The sequence below is a fragment of the Giraffa tippelskirchi genome, chromosome 3, assembly GCF_054371585.1.
Source record: "Giraffa tippelskirchi isolate mGirTip1 chromosome 3, T2T-mGirTip1v1.2.pri, whole genome shotgun sequence".
NCBI lineage: Eukaryota > Metazoa > Chordata > Mammalia > Artiodactyla > Giraffidae > Giraffa > Giraffa tippelskirchi.
In genome coordinates this window covers 92,268,445-92,291,026 of record NC_137277.1, presented here as the reverse complement: position 1 = coordinate 92,291,026, position 22,582 = coordinate 92,268,445, and the positions used below count along the sequence as shown (strand labels likewise).

Below are 22,582 nucleotides of genomic sequence, written 5' to 3'. Positions count from 1 at the left end.
TCCCTTTGTTTTGTTGTTCTATTTCTAATTTCTCAAATTAAGCTCTATGTCATGTTCTTTCATCCTTTCTTGGTCATCTTTGTTAACAGTGAGATATTCAGAGGGTGTTTGGTCCAATTTCATAGCTTTTAGAGAGAAAAAGTTCTTATTTTCTAAACAGTTATTTATATATTTTATTTTCTACTTAACCCAATATTTGCTTGGGAGGAAATTCTTAAATTCTCAAATGGTTATATTTTTTTCTGTTATTTTATTATTAATTTCTAGTTTAACTGCATTGTGATTAGATAATAACCCTATATGACATCTTCTATCTTGAATTTATTGGGATAATAACCCTACAATGTCTGTTTGTTTGAATTTATTGAGGCTTACTTTGAAACTCAGTACATTATTAATTTATATCAATACACCATGGGCCATTGAAAATAAGAATTCTCTGTACATATAGTTTTTCTAGATAACAAACATTTATAACATTTTACTATTTATATTATTCAAATGATCGACATCCTTATTTTTCTTTGATTCATCACAGACCAAAAGAATAGTATTTAAACTCTCACAACCATTATTCTTTTTCAGTGTTTTTTTTATATTTATCATTGTTGAAATCAAAGATAATGTGGTTCTGAATCCTTTATTTGGTTGGAGTAAAAACACTATTACTCAAAAAGGGAAGGAAAATATTTTTAGACCTGAGATATTAATTCAGATAAACATGAGATACGAATTTAGATAAACTACTAAATAAGTTGGATAACAACAAAATTAAAATTTTCAAGTACTTGTATTGATTTAAAAACCAATAAAACAATTACATTTTCCTTTTTTGTTCTTATATTGAAGTTCACTTTTATTTTGAAATTCATCATTCACATAACAAAGCAATTGGTTCTTATGGTCTTTGGGATTAATAGATTATTTTAAGTATTGAGTTTTATGTTTATGAAGCCATTAATTAACCTTTAATTTACTCATTCCCAACCCTGCTTATTTAACTTATATGCAGAGTACATCATGAGAAACGCTGGGCTGGAAGAAACACAAGCTGGAATCAAGATTGCCGGGAGAAATATCAATAACCTCAGATATGCGGATGACACCACCCTTATGGCAGGAAGTGAAGAAGAACTAAAGAGCCTCCTGATGAAAGTGAAAGAGGAGAGTGAAAAAGTTGGCTTAAAGCTTAATGTTCAGAAAACTGAGATCATGGCATCTGGTCCCATCACTTCATGGGAAACAGATGGGGAAACAGTGGAAACAGTGTCAGACTTTATTTTTTTGGGCTCCAAAATCACTGCAGATGGTGATTGCAGCCATGAAATTAAAAGACGCTTACTCCTTGGAAGGAAGGTTATGGCCAACCTAGATAGCATATTTAAAAACAGAGACATTACTTTGCCAACAAAAGTCCGTCTAGTCAAGGCTATGGTTTTTCCAGTGGTCATGTATGGATGTGAGAGTTGGACGGTGAAGAAAGCTGAGCACCATAGAATTGATGCTTTTGAACTGTGGTGTTGGAGAAGACTCTTGAAAATCCCTTGAACAGTAAGGAGATCCAATCAGTCCATCCTAAGGGAGATCAATCCTGGGTGTTCATTGGAAGGACTGATGTGGAAACTGAAACTCCAATACTTTGGCCACCTCATGCGAAGGGTTGACTCATTGGAAAAGACCCTAATGCTGGGTAGGATTGGGGGCAGGAGGAGAAGGGGATGACAGAGGATGAGATGGTTGGATGGCATCACCAACTTGATGGATATGGGTTTGGGTAGATTCCGGGAGTTGGTGATGGACAGGGAGGCCTGGCGTGCTGCAATTCATGGGGTCGCAAAGAGTCAGACACGACTGAGCGACTGAACTGAACTGAGTTCATTTAAAAATATATTTTCACATGTAACTCTCAATGGCTCAATTCTATACTGACTTATTGTCCATGTGTGTTTGGCAGGATGGCAATAAGTGAACAGAGAGAATGAAAAATCTACATCGCATCCAAAGGATCTACTTTGCCTTGTACACAGGGCATTCAATAACCATTAAATAACTACAGTCCTGATGGGAAGAGCATTTTTCCCCCTCAGTGGATTTATACAGCGTTTCTTGCTTTTTTAAAAATGTTTTCTACTATAGCAAATGATTTTGACCTTGAGGGTGAAGCAAAACAAAGCAAAGCAAATAGTACTCTCCACAATATTTCTTTGAGTAAGTGATCACATTTTTTTGGTTATTGTTCTCTGACTTGATCTTAGGATGTTTATACTATTATTTTAGACTTGGTTTGTTACAGGGAGCTTATTTATAGGGTGTAATAGAATTTCAACTTATAATGTGATTAAGTATTTTAAAAATAAATCTGGAATTTAAGGGTCAAAAGGATACAGAATATGTGTATAATACATGTATTTTTTATTTTTGAAAAAATATTTTAAAAACTGGCATATACTATTTTAAAGGTGAGAATTTTACTGTTATTATATGTATTCATATTAACATATATATTTAAGATATATATCTTAACTCATACATAGCTGAGATGCTCAACATCAAAAATATCAGTATTAATATTTCATTGTGTACATTGTGCATTAGTAAATATTTCTAGTGTACACTAACCATATTAAAAATTAAAGTGACTTCTATTAAAAACTTTCAGCAAAGCAACAGTATCAAAGGAACAGATTCTGTACTGAGATTTAGAATTTCCATAGGGAAGCTATGGAAAAATCAAATACTAACTCTTTAATTTCCTTATCATCCCTAAACTCAGATGATTTCTTCATCAAGCTTTATGTTGTAATGACAGTCTTCAGTTGATTATTCATATTCAATACATATAAAATTTTCTTATTAATTGTGAAATCTGTTAGTCAAACATTTACCTTATGTAGGGGTGAAGGTGAAGAAACATCATTCTAATATACTTTGAATTGGGCTTCCTAGGTACGCTAGTGGTAAAGAATCTGCCTGCCAAGGCAGGAGAAGCAAGAGACAGGTTTAATCCCTGGATGAGAAGATCCCCAGGAGGAGGAAAATGGCAACCCAGTCCAGTATTCTCGCCTGAAAAATTTCATGGACAAGAGGAGCCTGGAAGGCTACCTTCCACGGGCTTGTAAGGAGTTGGGCATGACTCAACGACTGAACATACAACACACACTCTGAATTCTGCTTTAAAGTATGTCAAACTAATAAGATGGAGGCAATCCCTGCTGTAGAGACCAGGAGGTAAAGAGATGGTCTACACAAAAAGCTGGAGGCATAGATACCTATCTTCCAGTAGATTCTTAGTATCTCCAGATATATTGTCTGCTATTTTTCTATTGGGGAAAATTATGTTATCATGGTGTTCATAAATTTGGATATTTGCAGAAGTCTTGGTATATATCCATTTAATTCAAGATTAACCAAAGACTTACTATTCTTATTTCTTTATTTAACATGTATTTACTGGATACTTACTGTATGCTAGAGACTAGGATAAATGTGGGGCATATTATGTTAAATGAAATAGGCTTAATCCTTGCTCTTAGACACATTTTAAAACTGATTATTGTCCACATAAGGCATTCCCTATAGACCTTTATATGGTAGCACAAATTTAACTTGCTGATATTCAGCAGTATATAACAGATTGAAAATGATTGTGTGTTCTTCAACTTATATCATGCATAATAAAGATAAAAGTATTAAATAAGGAAATATCAGCGAAACAGTAAGGAAATATTTATCACTGGGAGGACAAATGGGATCTACTTTTTCATTGGGATCAATGGACTGTTCACTACTCATTTATTCATTCATTTAATAAACATTTTGTATATGCTGCAGACTTAAGGTGAGTAAGACATGGTTGGTGTTTTCCCTGTTCTCAAAGACTTCATAAACTAACAATGCAACCACAGAAGTGCTTCCTAATTATTTGGAGGATTCTTGCAGGTGGGATTAAATGCGGAAAAGTATCTTCCTAAAGCACAACTTTGAGTATCCATAATTTGGGAGAATAAGAGCTCTGTAATTAGCAGATCTCTACAAATTAGTGTGGTATGCAGAAGCAGATCAGTCTAAATTATATGCCAACAAAGGAGGAAGAGGACCCTCCAGGACTGATGGAGATTCAGATTCTCCTGGCTAAATCATTAACCTGTGCCAGGTGACAAGGGCTTGGTATTCAATACCACCTCTATAGTGAACACTTATTAGTTCGTCAGTAAACAGTATTATTCAATTTAAAGAGATACCAGAGATAGTATACTTTTAGACATTGTTAAGGAAATTTAAGGTAATGGTTCAAAATATAGACTTTAGCTCACTTCCTGGATTCTAGGCAAGGATCAATCTTTACTACTTGTATGACCTTGGTAGGTTACTTAAACTCTTTGTGTTCAATTTTCTTATTTGTAAGATTAGAATAATAGTATCTATCTCATGGTGTGAAGGCTGAATGAGATAATGCTACATGTAAAGCCCTATAAACAGTGCTATAAACAGTCTATGGTGAGCAAACAACAAATGACATGTTATTAACATGATCTGAATTACAAAGACTCAAATGACAGTTTTACTTCATTCTGGCACACACTCATTGCTAAAATAAGGGTACTTTCCCCTAACTGTGCTACTCATATGTTGTTTTTATTCCAAAAAGACATAAGTTTAATAACTCAATTGATTTTAAAAGTTTTTATTTAAGCAGAGTTAGGGTAGTAATTGCACCATCACTACCTTTTGCTTTTGAGTCCTTTTAACTTCTGAACAGCTTTTAGATTCTCATAAGATTCCTACAAGCACTACAGGACAGATATACTCATATTAGAACTAGGAAACTGGATAATATACAATCAGTGATTGCCCATAATAGAGTTAAGACCAACACACTCTTTAGTATCCATACAAATCAACCTAAACTCAAAAAGATATTGAGCCCTTATTATGTATGCAACATTGTACTAAGTGTTTCAGAGGATTAAAATTATATAAAACACAATCCATTGCCAAAGGAATTACTTTCTAATTGAGGAGATATGATTTTATTTGTCTTTTGCATAGTCTCAGCAATTTACCCAGATTTCAGAAATCTGTCAAGACACAATCCATGGAAAAGAGAATTGATAAACTAGACTTCATTAAAATTAAAAATATCTGCTCTGTGAAAGGCATCATCAGGAGAGTGAGAAGAGAAGCCATCGATTAGAAGAAAATCTTTGCAAAAATGAAGCTGGTAAAGGACTGTTATTCACAACACACAAAGAATTCTGAAAACTCAACAACAAGAAAACAACTTGATAAAAAAAAAAAAAAACAGGTCAAAGCTCTCAACAGATACCTCATCAAAGACAAACAGATGACAAAGCAGCATATGAAAAGATCCTCCACATCATATGTCTTCATAAAATGTAAATTAAAAACAATGTTCAGTGCAGGACTATTCACAGTAGCTAGGACATGGAAGCAACTGAGATGTGCATCAACAGATGAACGGATAAAGAAGCTGTGATCAGTAAGTTTAGTTCAGTTGCTCAGTCAAGTCTGACTCTTTGCGACCCCATGAACTGCAGCACTCCAGGCATCCTTGTCTATTACCAATTCCTGGAGTTTACCCAAATTCATGTCCATTGAGTTGGTGATGCCATCCAACCATCTCATCCTCTGTCGTCCCCTTCTCTTCCTGCCTTCAGTCTTTGCCAGCATCAGGGTCTTTTCAAATGAGTCAGTTCTTCACATGAGGTGGCCAAAGTATTGGAGTTTCAGCTTCAGTGTCAGTCCTTCTAATGAATATTCAGGACTGATTTCATCTCCTTGCTGTTCAAGGGACTCTCAAGAGTCTTCTCCAACACCACAGTTCAAAAGAATTAATTCTTCAGCACTCAGCTTTCTTTGTAGTCTAACTTTCACATCTATACATGACTACTGGAAAAACCATAGCTTTGACTAGACGGACCTTTGTTGGTAAAGTAATGGTACATATATACAATGGAATAATACTCAGTCATAAAAAGGAATGCATTTGATTCAGTTCTAATGAGGTGGATGAACCTAAAGCCTACAGAGTGAAGTAAGTCAGAAAGAGAAAAAACAGATATTGTATATTTATATGGTATCTAGAAATATGGTACTGATGAACCTATTGCAGAGTAGCAATGGAGATGCAGACATAGGGAACAGACTTGTGGACACGGGGACGGGGGGAAGGAGAGGGTGAGATGAACAGGGAAAGCAGCATGGAAATATATACACTACCATATGTAAAATAAATAGCTAGTGGGAATTTGCTATATGACTCGGGGAGTTCAAACCAAGGCTCTGAAAACCTAGAGGAGTGGGATGGGTCAGGGAGGGAGGTTTAAAGGGAGGGGAGATATGTATACCTATGGCTGATTCATGTTGCTATATAGCAGAAATCAGCTCAATATTGTAATTATCCTTCGATGAAAAATAAAGGAAACCAATGTGGTACCACTACACATCTATTGAGCATCACTGACACAATGGACATGAGTTTGAGCAAATTCTGGGAGATGGTGAAGGACAGGGAAGCCAGGTGTGCTGCAGTCCATCGGGTCACAAAGAGTTGGATGCAACTGAGTGACTGAACAACAACACATCTACTAGAATGGCCAAAATCCTGAATACCGACAACACCAACAGGAAAAGGGGCAACAGGAGCTCTCCTTCATTGCTAGTGGCTATGAATAACCGTACAGCCACTTTGAAAACAGTTTGTAAATTCTTACAAAATGAAACTTACACTCAGCATACCACCAGCAATTGCCATTCTTGGTATTTAACCAAATGAGTTGAAATCTTATGTCCACACAAAAGCCCGCAGATGACTCTGTTTATAGTAGCTTTATTCATAGTGGCCAAAACTTGGAATAACCAAGATGTTCTTCAGTAAGTGAATGGATAAATAAATACCCAGACAACAAAATAGTCCTTAGCACTAAAAGAAGTGAACTATCAAGCCATGAAAAGACATGGAAGAGTCTTAAAGGCAGATTACTAAGTAAAGGAAGCCAGTCTGAAAAGGCTACATATTATATGACTCCAAGTATATGACATTCTGAAAAGGGCAGAAACAGTTACAGATCAGTGCCAGAGATTAGTATAGAGGGATGGATGAATAGAGTACAGAGGATTTTTAGACCCATAGAAACTGTTCTGTGTGATTCAATAAGAGTCAGTAAATGCCTTCAGACATTTGTGCAAAAGAGGAGTGAAAAATCTGGCTTAAAACTCAACATTCAAAAAACAAAGATCATAGCATCTGGTCCCATCACTTCATGGCAAATAGATGGGGAAACAATGGAAACAGTGACAGACTTTATTTTCTTGAGTTCCAAAATCAATGCAGATGGTGACTGCAGCCATGAAATTGAAAGATGCTTGCTCCTTGGAAGAAAAGCTATGACCAACCTAGACAGCATTTTAAAAAGCAGAGACATTACTTTGCTAACAAAGTTCTGTCTAGTCAAAGCTATGGTTTTTCCAGTAGTCATGTATGGATGTGAGAGTTGTACTATAAAGAAGGCTGAGCATTGAAGAATTGATGCTTTTGAACTGTGGTGTCAGAGAAGACTCTTGAGAGTCCCTTGGACTGCAAGGAGATCCAACCAGTCAATCCTAAAGAAAATCAGTCCTGAATATTCATTAGAAGGACTGATGCTGAAGCTGAAACTCCAATACTTTGGCCACCAGATGTGAAGAACAGACTCATTTGAAAATATCCTGATGCTAGGAAAGATTGAGTGCAAGAGGAGAAGGGGATGACTGAGGATAAGATGGCTGGATGGCATCACTGACTCCATAGGCATGAGTTTCAGCAATCTCTGCAAATTGGTGATGGACAGGGAAGCCTGGCCTGCTGCAGTCCATGGGGTTGGCAAGAATTGGACATGACTGAGTGACTGAACTGCCTATAAAATGGCTAATACCAAGAATGAATCCCAATGTAACCTATGGACTTTGGGTGATAATGACACATCAGTGTAGATTCAACAAACAAAACAAATTAGAGTATGTGGAAATTTTGCTGTCTTCCTCTCAATTTTTCTGTGTACCTATTTTAAAAATAAAATGTTTAAATAAATTTTTAAAAATCTGGACTATGTAACCTAAGCCATATTACCATTTTTGAGACTTCCACACAATAAATGGGAAGTAAATGTGTTTTGTTTCATGTTTCTTTGGAATTATCTTTTAAATTCATTAAAATTTCAGATTAATATTTCTAAGTCAGTTGCTATGGAAAGAATTGTGTTCCCTCAAAATTAGTATTTTGAAGCCATAACTCCCAGTGTGGCTCTATTTGGAGACAGGGCTTATGAAGTAGTGATAAAGGTTAAGTGAGGTCTTGATCCAACTTCTAATCCAACAGGGATGGTGCTCTTATAAGAAGAGAGGCCAGAGCTCACACCCACATGCTGAGGAAAGACCATGTGAGGACACAGTGAGAAGGCAGCTATCTGCAATGCAAAGAGAGAGCTCTCCCCAGACCTTGATCCTCCTAGCACCTTGACCTTGCACTTTCCACTCTCCAGAAATGTGAGAAAATACGTTTTGATTGTTTCAGCCACCCAGTGTATGGAGTATTGCTATGGCAGCCTGGAAGATTAACATGCAGTTCAGAAAAAAGTATTAGTTGCTCAGTCATGTCCAACTCTTTGCAACCCCAAGGACTGTAGCCCACCAGGTTCCTCTAACCACAGAATTCTCCAGGAAAGAACACTGGAGTGGGTAGCCATTCCTTTCTCCAGAGAATTTTCCTAACCAAGGGATCAAACCTGCGTCTCCTGCATTGCCAGCAGATTTTTTACCATTTGAGTCACCTTAATGGAATGACATAGACTATTTCTTGTTGTTAAATTCTCTTCCATGTATGTGAATTAGTGCAATGCAGTGTAAGATATACAGAGCTCATAAAGACTGTAAGTTCAATTCTCAGCTATACCTCCTCATTAGTAATATGGGCTTAAATTTCCTAAGCTAATTTTCTTATCTGACAGGTTAGAATAACATCAAATCTTTCTGAGGTTATTACAAGGATTAAACCCAATGATGCTTGTTCATTCCCTGGATCATTCATTCATTCATCATCTAACAAATACCCATTACTTAGGATGAGAAAGCTTATACATATACTATTAGGATGAGAAAACATATACATATATTATTCTTTAACTTATTAATCATCTCACTGAGCTTAAATCTTTGGTTCTTCAATGAAATAATATTTTATATTATGACAAAAATATCCTACGTGGAGAATATGTAATCATAAATACAGGCAATATAATACATGTATATACATATATACTTATACCCAACTTGTCTATAAAATCTTACCTCTTTGCTTTCTTCCAGATCTGATTCACTACTGAAGTCCTCTGTGTTTAAATTTTCAAAGTCAGATTCTCCTACAGCAATTGGTACAGTCACAGTAAGACTGGGATTGTTTATGAAGGACATGTAATCACTTTCATCAATAATGTACTTTTCAACACTGCTGCCGGTTCCTATTCCACTTGTGGTTCCATTTACGTCTTTGAGATAGTCAAGATCTTTCCCAATCTCTGTTGTGTGATTGGACATACAATTGTCTTTCCTGTTGTTTAGATCATCAAGTGGTTTAATTTCATCTAAAATCTTTTGTTTTCTAACAAAGGATTGTTGAATAAATTCATATATTTTTCTCTTCACATAAGCTATTCCCTTATGCATCCTATCCACAGCAATTTGGAGATTGTTCATTTCATTGTCATCATCAGTGGCCGCAAGGTTGTCTGCACTAAATGAGCTCAGAAGCAAGGCCAAAAAGAGGTTCAGGACCTTAAAAATAACACAAACATCATTATAATTTCACCCCAATGTGAAGAAGAGTGGATTGAGATCACTTATTCCTCAAAATGTTGAGGAAACTATAAGTTCTAACAATGAGGTGAAAGAAACACCACAGCATAGTGACTAGAAGTTCAGAGATCTAAATTTGTGATCTGGCTTAACAGCTATGCCACAATTCATCCACGGGCAAAGACATGATTTCCATTGGTCTCTAGTTCCTCTACTTATAAAATGAAGACACTGAATGAGCTGACCTAAGGTTTTACTAAACTTAAAATTATGTGATTATAAAAAATAAATTTATATGGGCTCTATATAAGAGTTCTAAACTTAAAATTCATTAGTTTTTAAAACTATGCATTTAATTGCATATTATAGTTTCTTTTTTGATGAAGAGATATTAAATTGGATATTAATAAGAAAATCATCATGATCCAGAATGACAATTATTGGCTTAACATAGGCATCAACATATATTTTCTACTATTTTTCTCATACCCCATTGTTGGCTGATTAGGATAACTATTTATAAACAATCACTAATATTTCCATGAGACTGGTATATTAATGTACGTATCCTTTGGAGTATATCATATATTTTTATATGGTAACAGTAAGGTACCAACCCTAAAAGAGAGGACGGATTAGTTACTCCATGTGGGTTAGGAATGCTTAGCCAACCTCTACTTGGATGTAAGGATTGACTAACCCAGGTTGATTCATGCATCTGCCTTATGATGTAGAGTGACTGAATACTATCTACAATGAATGGGCAAACAAAAGTTGAAATAGCTAGGAACAATGGAAAGTACCACTTTTTAGCCCTATACTGGCAGGAAAGTTTGGGTTTTCTCTAAACTTTTTTTTTTTTTCAGACTTTTCCCTTCCATGGATCTGAATTTTTTAAATGTTTCCAACATATCCTTCTAAACCTGTCTTTAATATTATACTCCATAGGAGTTCACATAATAAGTGTGATGAAATGACTGGCAAAACAGGTGAGAATAAACATTGTAGGGTCACTTCCTGTGTTGTCAAAGCAAGATTATAAGTGCATCCAAGGTAAGAGACTTTTGAAACGAATAATCATAATTTTTGTTTTTAGACAAAATGGTCATTTCATTGTGCTCTTAATCCATTTCTGAAATTCATATCCTAAATGAGTACATACCACCAGGTTTCCAATGACCATGACCATCATGAAGACAGTAAGGCACATGGCTTGACCAGCAACCTCCATGCAGTCCCACATGGTCTCTATCCACTCTCCACACAGCACCCGGAACACAATCAGGAAGGAGTGGAAGAAGTCATTCATGTGCCAGCGTGGGAGCTTACACTCACTGTTGATCTTGCAGACACAATCTTTGTAACTTTTACCAAAGAGCTGCATGCCAACCACGGCAAAAATGAAGACGATGATGGCCAACACCAAAGTCAGATTTCCCAGAGCCCCCACTGAATTGCCGATGATCTTTATTAGCATATTTAATGTTGGCCAAGATTTTGCCAACTTGAAAACTCGGAGCTGGAAAATAAAAAAATATGTATGTTATTATGATCAATCTTTGAAAGCATTACATGTGAGGTTTACCAAGAAATGATTAAAATTGAATCTCTAACAGCATCTGCTCTACAGATGTTATAATGGTGATAGATGTTAACTGAGCTTATTGTAGTGATCATTTTGTACTATATACAAATATTGCATCATATGTTGTAAACCTGAAATATAGCGTTATATCAATTATAACTTAATAAGAAAGATATTGAAGTATATAACAAAAAACATTTTTTAAGAGAGTTAGTGGATGTCCTGGGCCACTGCTGCTGCTGCTGCTGCTAAGTCGCTTCACTTGTGTCCGACTCTGTGCGACCCCATAGACTGTAGCCTACCAGGCTCCGCCGTCCATGGGATTTTCCAGGCGAGAGTACTGGAGTGGGTTGCCATTGCCTTCTCAGTCCTGAGCCACTACTGATTGCAAAACTTACAATCTTGATTGGGGAAATAGGTAAGAGCCACCTTGCATTCTTGCACTTTGCTCTCCAGACTTTTAAATCCATCTACCTTTGGACCTTAACCAATTAGAAATGACCTGTGCCATTGCACTGTCATAGCACCACTCTCCTAAGCAAAAGATGTGAAGAGCAGGCTGTCTGGATGTCTTTGTGTCCGTGCTTCGCTTTACTCCAAGACATATTTCTAATCTATCAGGAACAGAGAGTTGTGAGCAAATGTTTCACTTCACCAAACAAGAAGCAAAGGTCTTCCCGTAAGGAGCTTCTTTTCTAAAAAGAAACAAGCAACAACAACAACAAAACTCTCTTACAACATCTGTCCTATCCTTGACCATGGCCAGTCTCATGGCTAATTTTTGGACCCCTCCCTCCCACCCAGGAAGAATCTGATCCTTCCTTGTTTTATGTAGATCATTTTCCCTGAGAGTGAATCTTTAATTATTACTTGGGGACATATTGTCCCTAATTTGTTTTGTAAAGGTGGTTGTAAGGCATACGTGGCCTGACACTAATATTAATATTTGATCTCAATGATTTCTGCTCAGAGATACTCATTTGTCAATAGCATGCAAAGTAACAGCACACAGAGCCCTGCTATAAGTAAAGTGTTTATTATTCATAATGCTCCTCTGGAGCACTGACATAGCTAGATGCACCTACATTTAAAAACTTGGAATACTTCCCATGACTTCATAATTCTTTCCCTATTTGCAAGCACATATATGTGAATCAGTGGACTAAGCAAATAATTCTTTTGATTTCTCTCCTCTGATTTTGGGAAGGAGAATATTTTCCAGAGATACAATTAGAAACGGTTTGTACATGCACATCTTTATCTGATTGTTATTCACCAATATAAAAGAGTGTTTATATTTTCAAAGTTCTATTAAAATACATTTTCATTAAAATATTTTCTTAGGTGCAAAAATATTAACTGCAGTCATCTCTAGAAACAATAATTAGTTGGAATGGTAACTGAGTAACGAACTTTATATGACCAGGATTTTTGCGATAAAGCTTTTTCCTAAATATGTGGGAATATTTTTTTCCACTTAGGGACTGTTTTTAACAATGCAAATGTTACATAAAAAACTTAAAATGTTAATGGTGTGTGGTAAAATCTATGATGCAAGAACCCTTATTGTTGGAAAGGTTTTTGTCTTTGTACTGTTTTGTTTTTTACCAAACGGAATGAACGGAGAACTGATAATCCTTCCACGTTGGCCAGGCCAAGTTCTACCAGGCTAAGCGTTACAATAAAACCATCAAAGATATTCCAGCCTTCTTGGAAATAATAGTAAGGATCCATGGCAATAATTTTCAGAAACATTTCTGCTGTAAAGATCCCAGTGAAAACCTAAGATCAAAACAAAGTTACTCTAATTCCATCAGATAATGATAAAGCAGCATGACATAATATTTGCTCCTAGAACAAAATGTTTACACTAGTAATTATTCTATTACTTGCTTACAGTTGTACAGTAATTTATAGTTGTTAAAAAGCTCTCATATATGTTAATTAATTTTATCCTCAAATGAAACACTGTTAAACACATAATGTGAGTATTATAACTCTTACTTTACCAGTTAGGAAACATGTCTTCAGATGAGTGCAATGGCTTGCCCAACATCAACTAGAAAGTTAGAAAAACTAGGATTTGAGAGCAAATCTATTTTTAATCAGTGTTCTCTACATTACATCAACTGCATTTTCCTCCAGACTTCATACAGCACAGGTACTGACAAGATTTTTCCCATAAACAGTTTTATCTATAAGCTTATTCCCATTTCCCTCTACTCAGTTATTTTACATGCACACCTATATTATAATATGTGCATTATTATCATTATTTATTATGCATATGAAAAAATTACTTCAACAGTAAATACTAGAACTTTAAAATAGGAACACTATAATTCAGGATGCTTTACATATTTTTCTTTCTAACATCAAAAACTTTAAACCTCAAAACAAATATTATGAAAAATGAATATATTATTTTAGAGATGTTTATTTCAGCAAATGAAAGCTAATATTTCTAAGTTGAGACAACAAACACTTTAACAATTTGCTCTTTTTTAAGCTCAGAAGAGAAAGAATTAGGTGGAAACCTTCACCAAAAATGGCCTTGTTAATCATATAATGCACAAAATGTACTGGATGTTTTTTATTATTCTATGGCTTTGATCTAGACTAGATGGATTAAACAATACAGGCCCTACCTAGATCTTGGAAGTAGAAAAGCTGGAGCCATTTGTGAGTTGTTAAGTAAGTTGTGGCTTATAGTGATGATGAATGACTAAGCAAGATAAAAAGATCTGTAATTTTATTTTAGCCTTCTATATGTAGGGAAACTGTGATCACATCATTTCAAAAAGTGTGTCCTTAAACTATGAATTGCTTCTGTGCCTTGTATTACTTATAAATATCAGTATTGACTTTTTCAAGTAGTAATGTGGGCCTGTTTTTATTGCTGTCTTTCTCAGTTTCAGCTTGGATCTTAAGGGCTGTTAAGGGCTATTTTTGGCAAAGAGTAGGGCTATTTTTGGCAAAGAGTAGGATATAGCCAGCTAGATATAATTCCCATCTTTTGAAAGCAAGGAAGTAGAAAGGGTGGTGGTAAGACTGCTATAAGACATTAAATGCAAACAGTTTCTCAAACAGAAAATTTGAAGACTGAACACATTTACCTTCCAATATGCTTACCAAGTTTCCTACTGTAAGCACATTATTGAAATGGTCTGTCATGGGATAGTGCTCCATGGCCATGAAAAGAGTATTTAAGACAATACAGATGGTGATGGCCAGGTCAACAAAAGGGTCCATAACAACCAGGTTGACAATATGTTTCACTTTTAACCAATATGGCGAACAGTCCCAGATTAAGAATATGTTGGAAAATTTATACCAACAGGGTGGGCATTTCTGCCTGGATTCTTCAAGTTCTAGATTAAAAAGAAAAATAAAAACAACCACCAAAAGGTATTTTTAAACATATATATTCCTCCCAGATCCAATAGATTTCACTAACCAAACATTCTCATTTGCTACAGTCAACCTATTTTTGTACTTCATTATTAAAAAAATGTGATTTAAAAAATAGAATTTACTTCAGATTCCTCCCCTAAATTTCTTCAGACATAAACATAGAACAAAGGTATCAAAGAATGATTTTCTTCTCTTATGCATTGATATTGTGGTTCCATATTTGGCTCTAAGTTACGTGGGTTGTCTTTTTAATAGAGATACTGTGTGTAATCCTATGTTAATGTCTGGCTATGCTGTCATCCTCAGGCTATAAGAGAGCCAAGAATCAGCTGTTTGTTTTTATTTTGTGAGAATGACCCATTCTTCCCCTCCAATCTTGAAAGTGTTTAGGATGGTATCAGAAGTCCTAAACTAAATGGATCAGAAGATACGGTCACTATGACTAATAGGATTAGAAATCCTTTACAGAAACACTTTATTGTGCATTTTTAAAGAGTTGCCACACACAGGATTCTGTCATTTTTGAGACTGCACCCAAGTACTGCATTTCAGACTCTTCTATTGACTATGAGGGCTACTCCATTTCTTCTAAGGGATTCTTGACCACAGTAGTAGATATAATGGTCATCTGAATTAATTTCAGCCATTCCGGTCCATTTTAGTTCACTGATTCCTAAAATGTCGATGTTCATTCTTGTCATCTCCTGTTTGACCACTTCCAGTTTACCCTGATCGTTGGACCTAACATTCCAGGTTCCTATGAAATATTGTTCTTTACAGCATTAGACTTTGCTTTCATCACCAGACACACCCACAACTGGGTGCTGTTTCCGCTTTGGTTTAATCTCTTCATTTCTTCTGGAGCTATTTATTTGCTCTTCTCCAGTAGCATATTGGATGCCTACCAACCTGGGGAGTTCATCTGTAAGTGTTACATCTTTTTGCCTTTTCGTATTGTTCATGGGGTTCTCAAGGCAAGAATGCTGAAGTGGTTTGCCATTCCCTTCTCCAGTGGACCACGTTTGTCCAAACTCTCTACCATGACCTGTCCATCTTTGGTGACCCTACACGGCTTGGCTCATAGTTTCACTGAGTTAGACAAGGCTATGATCCATGTGATCAGTTTGGTTACTTTTCTGTGATTGTGGTTTTCGTTTTGTCTGCCCTCTGCTGGATGACAATAAGATGCTTGTGGAAGCTTCCTGATGGGAGGGACTGGCTGTGGGGAAACTGGGTCTTGCTCTGTTTTGCTCTTGTTCTGTGGGCAAGGCCATGCTCAGCAAATCTTTAATCCAATTTTCTGTTGATGGGTGAGACTGTGTTTCCTTACTGTAGTTTGACCTGAGACAGAATGATCTCAGTACCTTCCAAGGCAAATCATTCAATATCACAGTAATCCAGGTCTATGCCCCAACCACTGATGCCAAAGAAGGTGAAGTTGAATGGTTCTATGAAGACTTACACGACCTTCTAGAATTAACAACAAAAAAAGATGTCCTTTTCCTCGTAGGGGACTGGAGAGCAAAATTAGGAAGTCAAGAAATACCTGGAGTAACAGGCAAATTTGGCCTTGGAGTACAAAATGAAGCAGGACAAAGGCTAACAGAGTTTTTCCAAGAGAACGCACTGGTCATAGCAAACACCCTCTTTCAACAACACAAGAGATAACTCCACACATGGACATCACCAGATGGTCAACACCAAAATCAGATGGGTTATATTCTTTGCAGCTGATGATAGAGAGCTCTATAGTGTCAGCAAAAACAAGACCAGGAGCTGAGTGTGGCTCAGATCATGAACTTCTTATTGCCACATTAGGACTTGCATCGAAGAAAGTAGAGAAAGCCACTAGGCCATTCGGGTATGACCTGAATAAAATCCCTTATAATTATACAGTGGAAGTGACAAATAGATTCAAGGGATTAGATCTGATAGACAGAGTGCCTGAAGAACTATGGACAGAGGTCCATAATGCTATATAAAAGACATCGGCCAAAACCATCCCCAAGAAAAAGAAATGCAAAAAGGCAAAATGGCGGTCTGAGGAGGCTTTACAAATAGCTGAGAAAATAAGAGAAGGTAAAGGCAAAGGAGAAAAGGAAAGGTATACTTATCGAATGCAGAGTTTCAAAGTATAGCAAGGAGAGATAGGAAAGCCTTCCTCAGTGAACAATGCAAAGAAATAGAGGAAAACTATAGAATGGGAAAGACTAGAGATCTCTTCAAAAAAATTAAAGATGCTAAGGGAATATTTCATGCAAAGATGGGCACAATAAAGGACAGAAATGGTATGGACCTAACAGAAGCAGAAGGTATTAAAAAGAGGTGGCAAGAATACACAGAAGAACTATACAAAAAAGATCTTAATGACACAGGTAACCATGATGGTGTGATCACTCACCTAGCGTCAGACATCTTGGAGTGTGAAGTCAAGTGGGCCTTCGGAAGCATCACTACTAATAAAGCTAGTAGAGGTGATGGAATTCCAGCTGAGTTATTTCAAATCCTAAAAGATGATGCTGTTAAAATGCTGCATTCAATATGCCAGCAAATTTGGAAAACTCAGTAGTAGCTACCAGACTGGAAAAGTCAGTTTTCATTCCAATCCCAAAGAAGGGCAATGCCAAAGAATGTTCAAACTACCACACAATTGCACTCATTTCACATGCTAGCAAAGTAATGCTGCAAATTCTGTCAAGAGAACGAGAACTTGAATCAAGAACTTCTAGATGTTCAAGCTGGATTTAGAAAAGGCAGAGGAATCAGAGATCAAATTGCGAACATCCACTGGAACATAGAAAAAGCAAGAGAATTCCAGAAAAACATCTACTTCCATTTCATTGACTATGCTAAAGCCTTTGACAGTGTGGATCACAACAAGCTGTGGAAAATTCTTCAAGAGATGGGAATACCAGACCAGCTTACCTGCCTCCTGAGAATTCTGTATGCAGGTCAAGAAGCAACAGTTAGAACTGGACATGGAACAATGGACTGGTTCAAAATTGGGAAAGGAGTATGTCAAGGTTGTCTATTGTCACCCTGCTTATTTAACTTATGTGCAGAACACATCATGCAAAATTCTGAGCTGGATGAAGTACAAGCTGGAATCAAGATTGCTGGGAGAAATATCAATAACCTCAGATATGCAGATAACACCACCTTAACAGCGAAAGCAAAGAGGAACTAAAGAGCCTCTTAATGAAGGTGAAAGAGGAGAGTGAAAAAGTTGGCTTAAAACTCAAAATTCAAAAAATGAAGATCATGCTATCCAGTCCCATCACTTCATGGCAAACAGATGGGGAAACAACAGAAACAGTGACAGACTATTTTCTTGGGCTCCAAAATCACTGCAGATGGTGACTGCAGCCATGAAATTAAAAGATGCTTGTCCTTTGGAAGAAAAGCTATAACTAACCCAGACAGCATATTAAAAAGCAGAGACATTACTGTGCTGACAAAGGTCCATATAGTCAAAGCTATGGTCTTTCCAGTAGTCATATATGGATGTGAGAGTTGTACCATAAAGAAGGCTGAGCGCTGAAGAATTGATGCTTTTCAACCCTTCAACTGTGGTGTTGGAGAAGACTCTTGAGAGTCCCTTGGACTGCAAGGAGATCAAACCAGTCAATTCCAAAGAAAATCAATCCTGAATATTCATTGGAGAGACTGATGCTGAAGCTGAAACTCTAATACTTTGGCCACCTGATGCAAAGAATGGACTGATTGGAAAAGACTCTGAGGCTGAGAGAGATAGAAGGCAGGAGGAGAAGGGCACAACAGAGCACAAGATGGCTGGATGGCATCACCAAGTCAATGGACATGGGTTCTGAGCAAGCTCCACAAAATGGTGAAGGACAGGGAAGCCTGGTGTGGTGCAGTACACGGGGTGGCAAAGAGGCGGTCATTACTGAGAGACTGCACAACAAAACACACAGGATACATTTAGAGTTGCAAAAACCATGGAGTTTAAGTAACTTTTTAAAAAGTTTCTAGAATATAGAAATATATAACAAATAACTCTTAAATAAAACCTATGATGCTTTCTTTGGAATACACTACTTCCAACTTATTGACATGTGTTTCAAATAAGACAATATAAATTCAGTGAAAACAACTGAAATGGAAACAGAATTTGTTACAAACCTTCTACTGTATTTGTTAAAATGCTGGCTATGCTCATTGCTCTTTGTCTTTGAGATGGATCTTCTAGAAAGTCCATGGAAACATGAAAAGAACTTGACCTTCTCTTTCTCATTTCAGTTTCAGTGGTTGTTCCCTGTAAAGAAAATATTAATGTATTCAATGCTTAACTTGGGCAATATGATAAGCAAACAACCATTGTGACATAGTGAAATTCATGAAATACATGCATCATGCACATTCATATTTAATTGGTGATGGCAGATATTGCTGACTTATTGTAGCATTAACCTGGACTGTCCAAACTGTTAGCCATTTATTCATACACCAAAACTGAGGGTTTTCTTTTTACCCTCTGATTTTATAGTTTTAGGTGACATAATGTAATTCTGATATACTTGCTAAATCTTGTGAATGCCATATGCAACAATTTGCTTATTTCAGAACTAACAGCAAAAAGTGATAACTTGAAAAGTCACCTAAATGATCAGAGCATTTTATTTTGAGAAGGTAGCCCTTTATTTTTAAAGGAATACAAATAATTAGAACACACGTAGCTGCCATCTCATTTTCTGGACACAAGACACAGATGGTCATTGACAACACAAGCTGTATGTTAAAAAAAAAACAATACATGCTGCATGGACAACAGTTTCATCCAGGGTACCAAAGCAATAAGTCATCTAGTTCTGACTTAGTCATGCCTCATTCATGCTGATATATTTCCAGGTCTAATAAGAGGCAGCACTTGTTTAGAAATTCCTTATCTGGGTATAGATTCACAAACACATAACATACCTTTGTACACAGAGAATTCTTTTATCTGTCTGTATTAATAATTTTTTGTGTCTCTTCATTTAGATTAGTTTTGAGAAGACCTATATCAGCATTATTTTTTAGTAAGACAAATATGAGTACTAGGAATTTTAAGATAATAATGAAGCTATCCATTTAGGCACAGTGTTCTTGAAATCTTTTACACTAAAGCAAGCTATATCGAAGAATCTGTTGGAAAGATTTATTATACACCCTTTACACTTAAACATAGGAATCGTTCATTTACTCTTATACCAGGTCTTTAGTGGATGGCCTGCTATCTAAAGATAGTTCAGCATGGGTATATAGCAAATCCTCCAACTGGAGGCAGTCATTTATTACTGTGTATAACTTATCCTTAGCACATTTAATAAGTAAATGCATTCAAGTGTTATGCAAGAGAGTGTTGAGGCCTTAAGTTTTAGTTGGTTAGTCTTTTAAAGATATTACAAGATGCAGGTGCATTCACAGCTTGACCAACCAGGAATCATTCTCAAGGGGTTCCATTCTGTAGAAACACTGGCTGGTACAGCAATCATGGGCCTGCCATGCCTGAACTATTTAAAACTTCCTTACATTGTCATCAGTAGCTGGCTTATCTATTATCACCTCTGGCAGAAGCTGTCCAACAGGCGATGTAGGAACCGAAGGTCCACCAACCAAGGAAACCACACCATTGCAATCCACAGTGCTGTGCATCTTCCCATTGGCTGGAAACACGGCCAGCATTCGGGACGACCTACTGGTCTGACTTAAGTTACTGTTGCGTCGCTCTCCATGCCGTCGGGGCACAAATAACGAGTCTCGGCGGCTCTCGTTATCCTCGAAGGTGCTGTGCTCATCATCAGCAAAGTCATTCTCTGATCCCACATCCTTTGCTCGCCCTCTGAAGCTGAAAAGGCTTGTTCTGCTATTTCGTCTTGGAGAAAATAAGGAGCCACGGATGCTCAACAAAGACTATAAGTTTGAAACCGAAAAAAAATTAAACTCATATTAGTATGGTCATTTGGAATGTGCTTTTATTTTGTAAGATTAACTTGATGGGGATTTCAGCATTCTTAACAGAACGTGACTCATTCCTTGATTAACATTCTCATTTTATGTGCATTCAGATTAAATTAAATTAGTTTTAAGAGAAGGTTTCTAGCCCTTGAGATTAATAACTGGAAAGATAGACCGCAACTTAAACGTATTGAAAAACAAAACCCTGAACTACAGTTTCCAAGTTCAAAAGCAAACTTCTTTAGCACCTTACTGTGGACACTGTAAACACTCAGTAAACAGCATGACCTTAACAAGGGCACATCTGTTTCCACTGCTCTTTCCCTTCAAGAAATTCCAATACTTTGCACAAATTGTTTAAGTCCATCCTCCTAATATCACTTGAATTATTATTCCTTTCACATCTAGTAGGCACAGTGTTGTTGGAGCTTGAAGTTAAGGCCTCTGAAATTCAGAGTGATGTGCTTTTTGATAAAGCATACCACAGCGAATATTTTCAGAAGCATACATTATGGTTTATAAAGAAGTCTAGGTTGTAAGAAAAAAAAAAAAAAACATAAAATAACCAAAAAGACATTACTGATGAGTTATCCACATTTTTTCTTGTTAAAAAGGCTGTAGACCAGAAAGATGGGATGTTAGTTAGAACAAGTGCCAGGAGCCAAGTTCAGGTGAGAATTCATGTCTCCTGACTTTTGATGCTGTGCTACCTTAATACACCAAGCTGTAGAGCTTTCCCTTGTGATTCAGATGCAAAGAATCCTCCTGCAATGCAGGAGACCTGGGTTTGATCCCTGGGTCAGGAAAATCCCCAGGAGAAGGGAATGTCAACCCACTCCAGTATTCTTACCCGGAGAATTCCAAGGACAGAGGGGCCTGTGGGCCACAGTCCATGGGGTTGCAAGCAGTTGGATATGACTGAGCAACTAACACACACACACACACACCATGCTGCAGGTTTACATATATGCAAACTAAAATTCTTTCAAACTGTACAGAAAGGATAGGTTTAAATATATATATATATTTTTAAAAAGCAGTCAATTCAGTTGATAAAAATTCCTAAGTTGTATTCACTTCTCCTTGCAGCCACCGGCCACCCCCTCCCCACTCCCCATTCCCCTTGCTAGCTTCATGTTCTAATTTCCATCCAGGCATCATTTAACTCAGCAGTGCCATACCTGGTGTGGGGAGGAGTACCTCTTTTCGTATGTCAACCGATTCCCTTCTATGGAGAAGCGAAACCCTTTCCTCCTGATGCTGTCTTCAGATTCAGATTTATGGAATTCATCATCATCTTTCTCTTCTCCACCAGATTGCTCTTTCTGTTTTCTTTTCTTTCTCCGATTTCTTCTTTCCTTTGCACTCTTGGAACTCAACTTGGAGGCTTCAGATGAGCTATCTGAGAGCCTGCCTGCTGCACTAGGTTCTCTGGAATGCTCTGAGGCAGTTACAGCTGCTGCCTGCTACATTGAGGAGACATGGTTTCAGCATGGAAGTGGAGAAGAACTTACTTTTAAAAATATAGCTCAAGTATTTGCAAAGTATTTGAAAAAAAATTCAGCCGACTTCAGTTAACCTTACATTGAAGAAACTGCAAATATGAGGGAATTTTTTTCTTGTCCATCTAATAAAGGCTTTTAGAAATAAATTGATTTTCTCTGTGCTAGCATTTATTACATTTCTATGATGTTTTACAGACCACATATTCAAAAGGATCAATCAGACACCAACAAGAACATCAATTCCTATTTCTTTGGGGATTTGATTTACTCT

The 22,582-nt window shown here is 36.8% G+C and overlaps 1 protein-coding gene across 1 annotated transcript in view; it reads right to left on the bottom strand.

The window, feature by feature from the left end:
• Nucleotides 1-22,582, bottom strand: part of SCN1A (sodium voltage-gated channel alpha subunit 1) — a 141,637-nt gene that overhangs the window by 32,210 nt on the left and 86,845 nt on the right. Inside the window, exons 11-17 of the mRNA XM_081581222.1 lie at nucleotides 21,988-22,272; nucleotides 20,381-20,761; nucleotides 18,992-19,124; nucleotides 14,567-14,805; nucleotides 13,043-13,216; nucleotides 11,012-11,368; nucleotides 9,346-9,828 (exon numbers count right to left, since the gene is read on the bottom strand). Coding sequence (XP_081437348.1) covers nucleotides 9,346-9,828; nucleotides 11,012-11,368; nucleotides 13,043-13,216; nucleotides 14,567-14,805; nucleotides 18,992-19,124; nucleotides 20,381-20,761; nucleotides 21,988-22,272 — 2,052 coding nt within the window. The remainder of the gene's footprint in view (nucleotides 1-9,345; nucleotides 9,829-11,011; nucleotides 11,369-13,042; nucleotides 13,217-14,566; nucleotides 14,806-18,991; nucleotides 19,125-20,380; nucleotides 20,762-21,987; nucleotides 22,273-22,582) is intronic.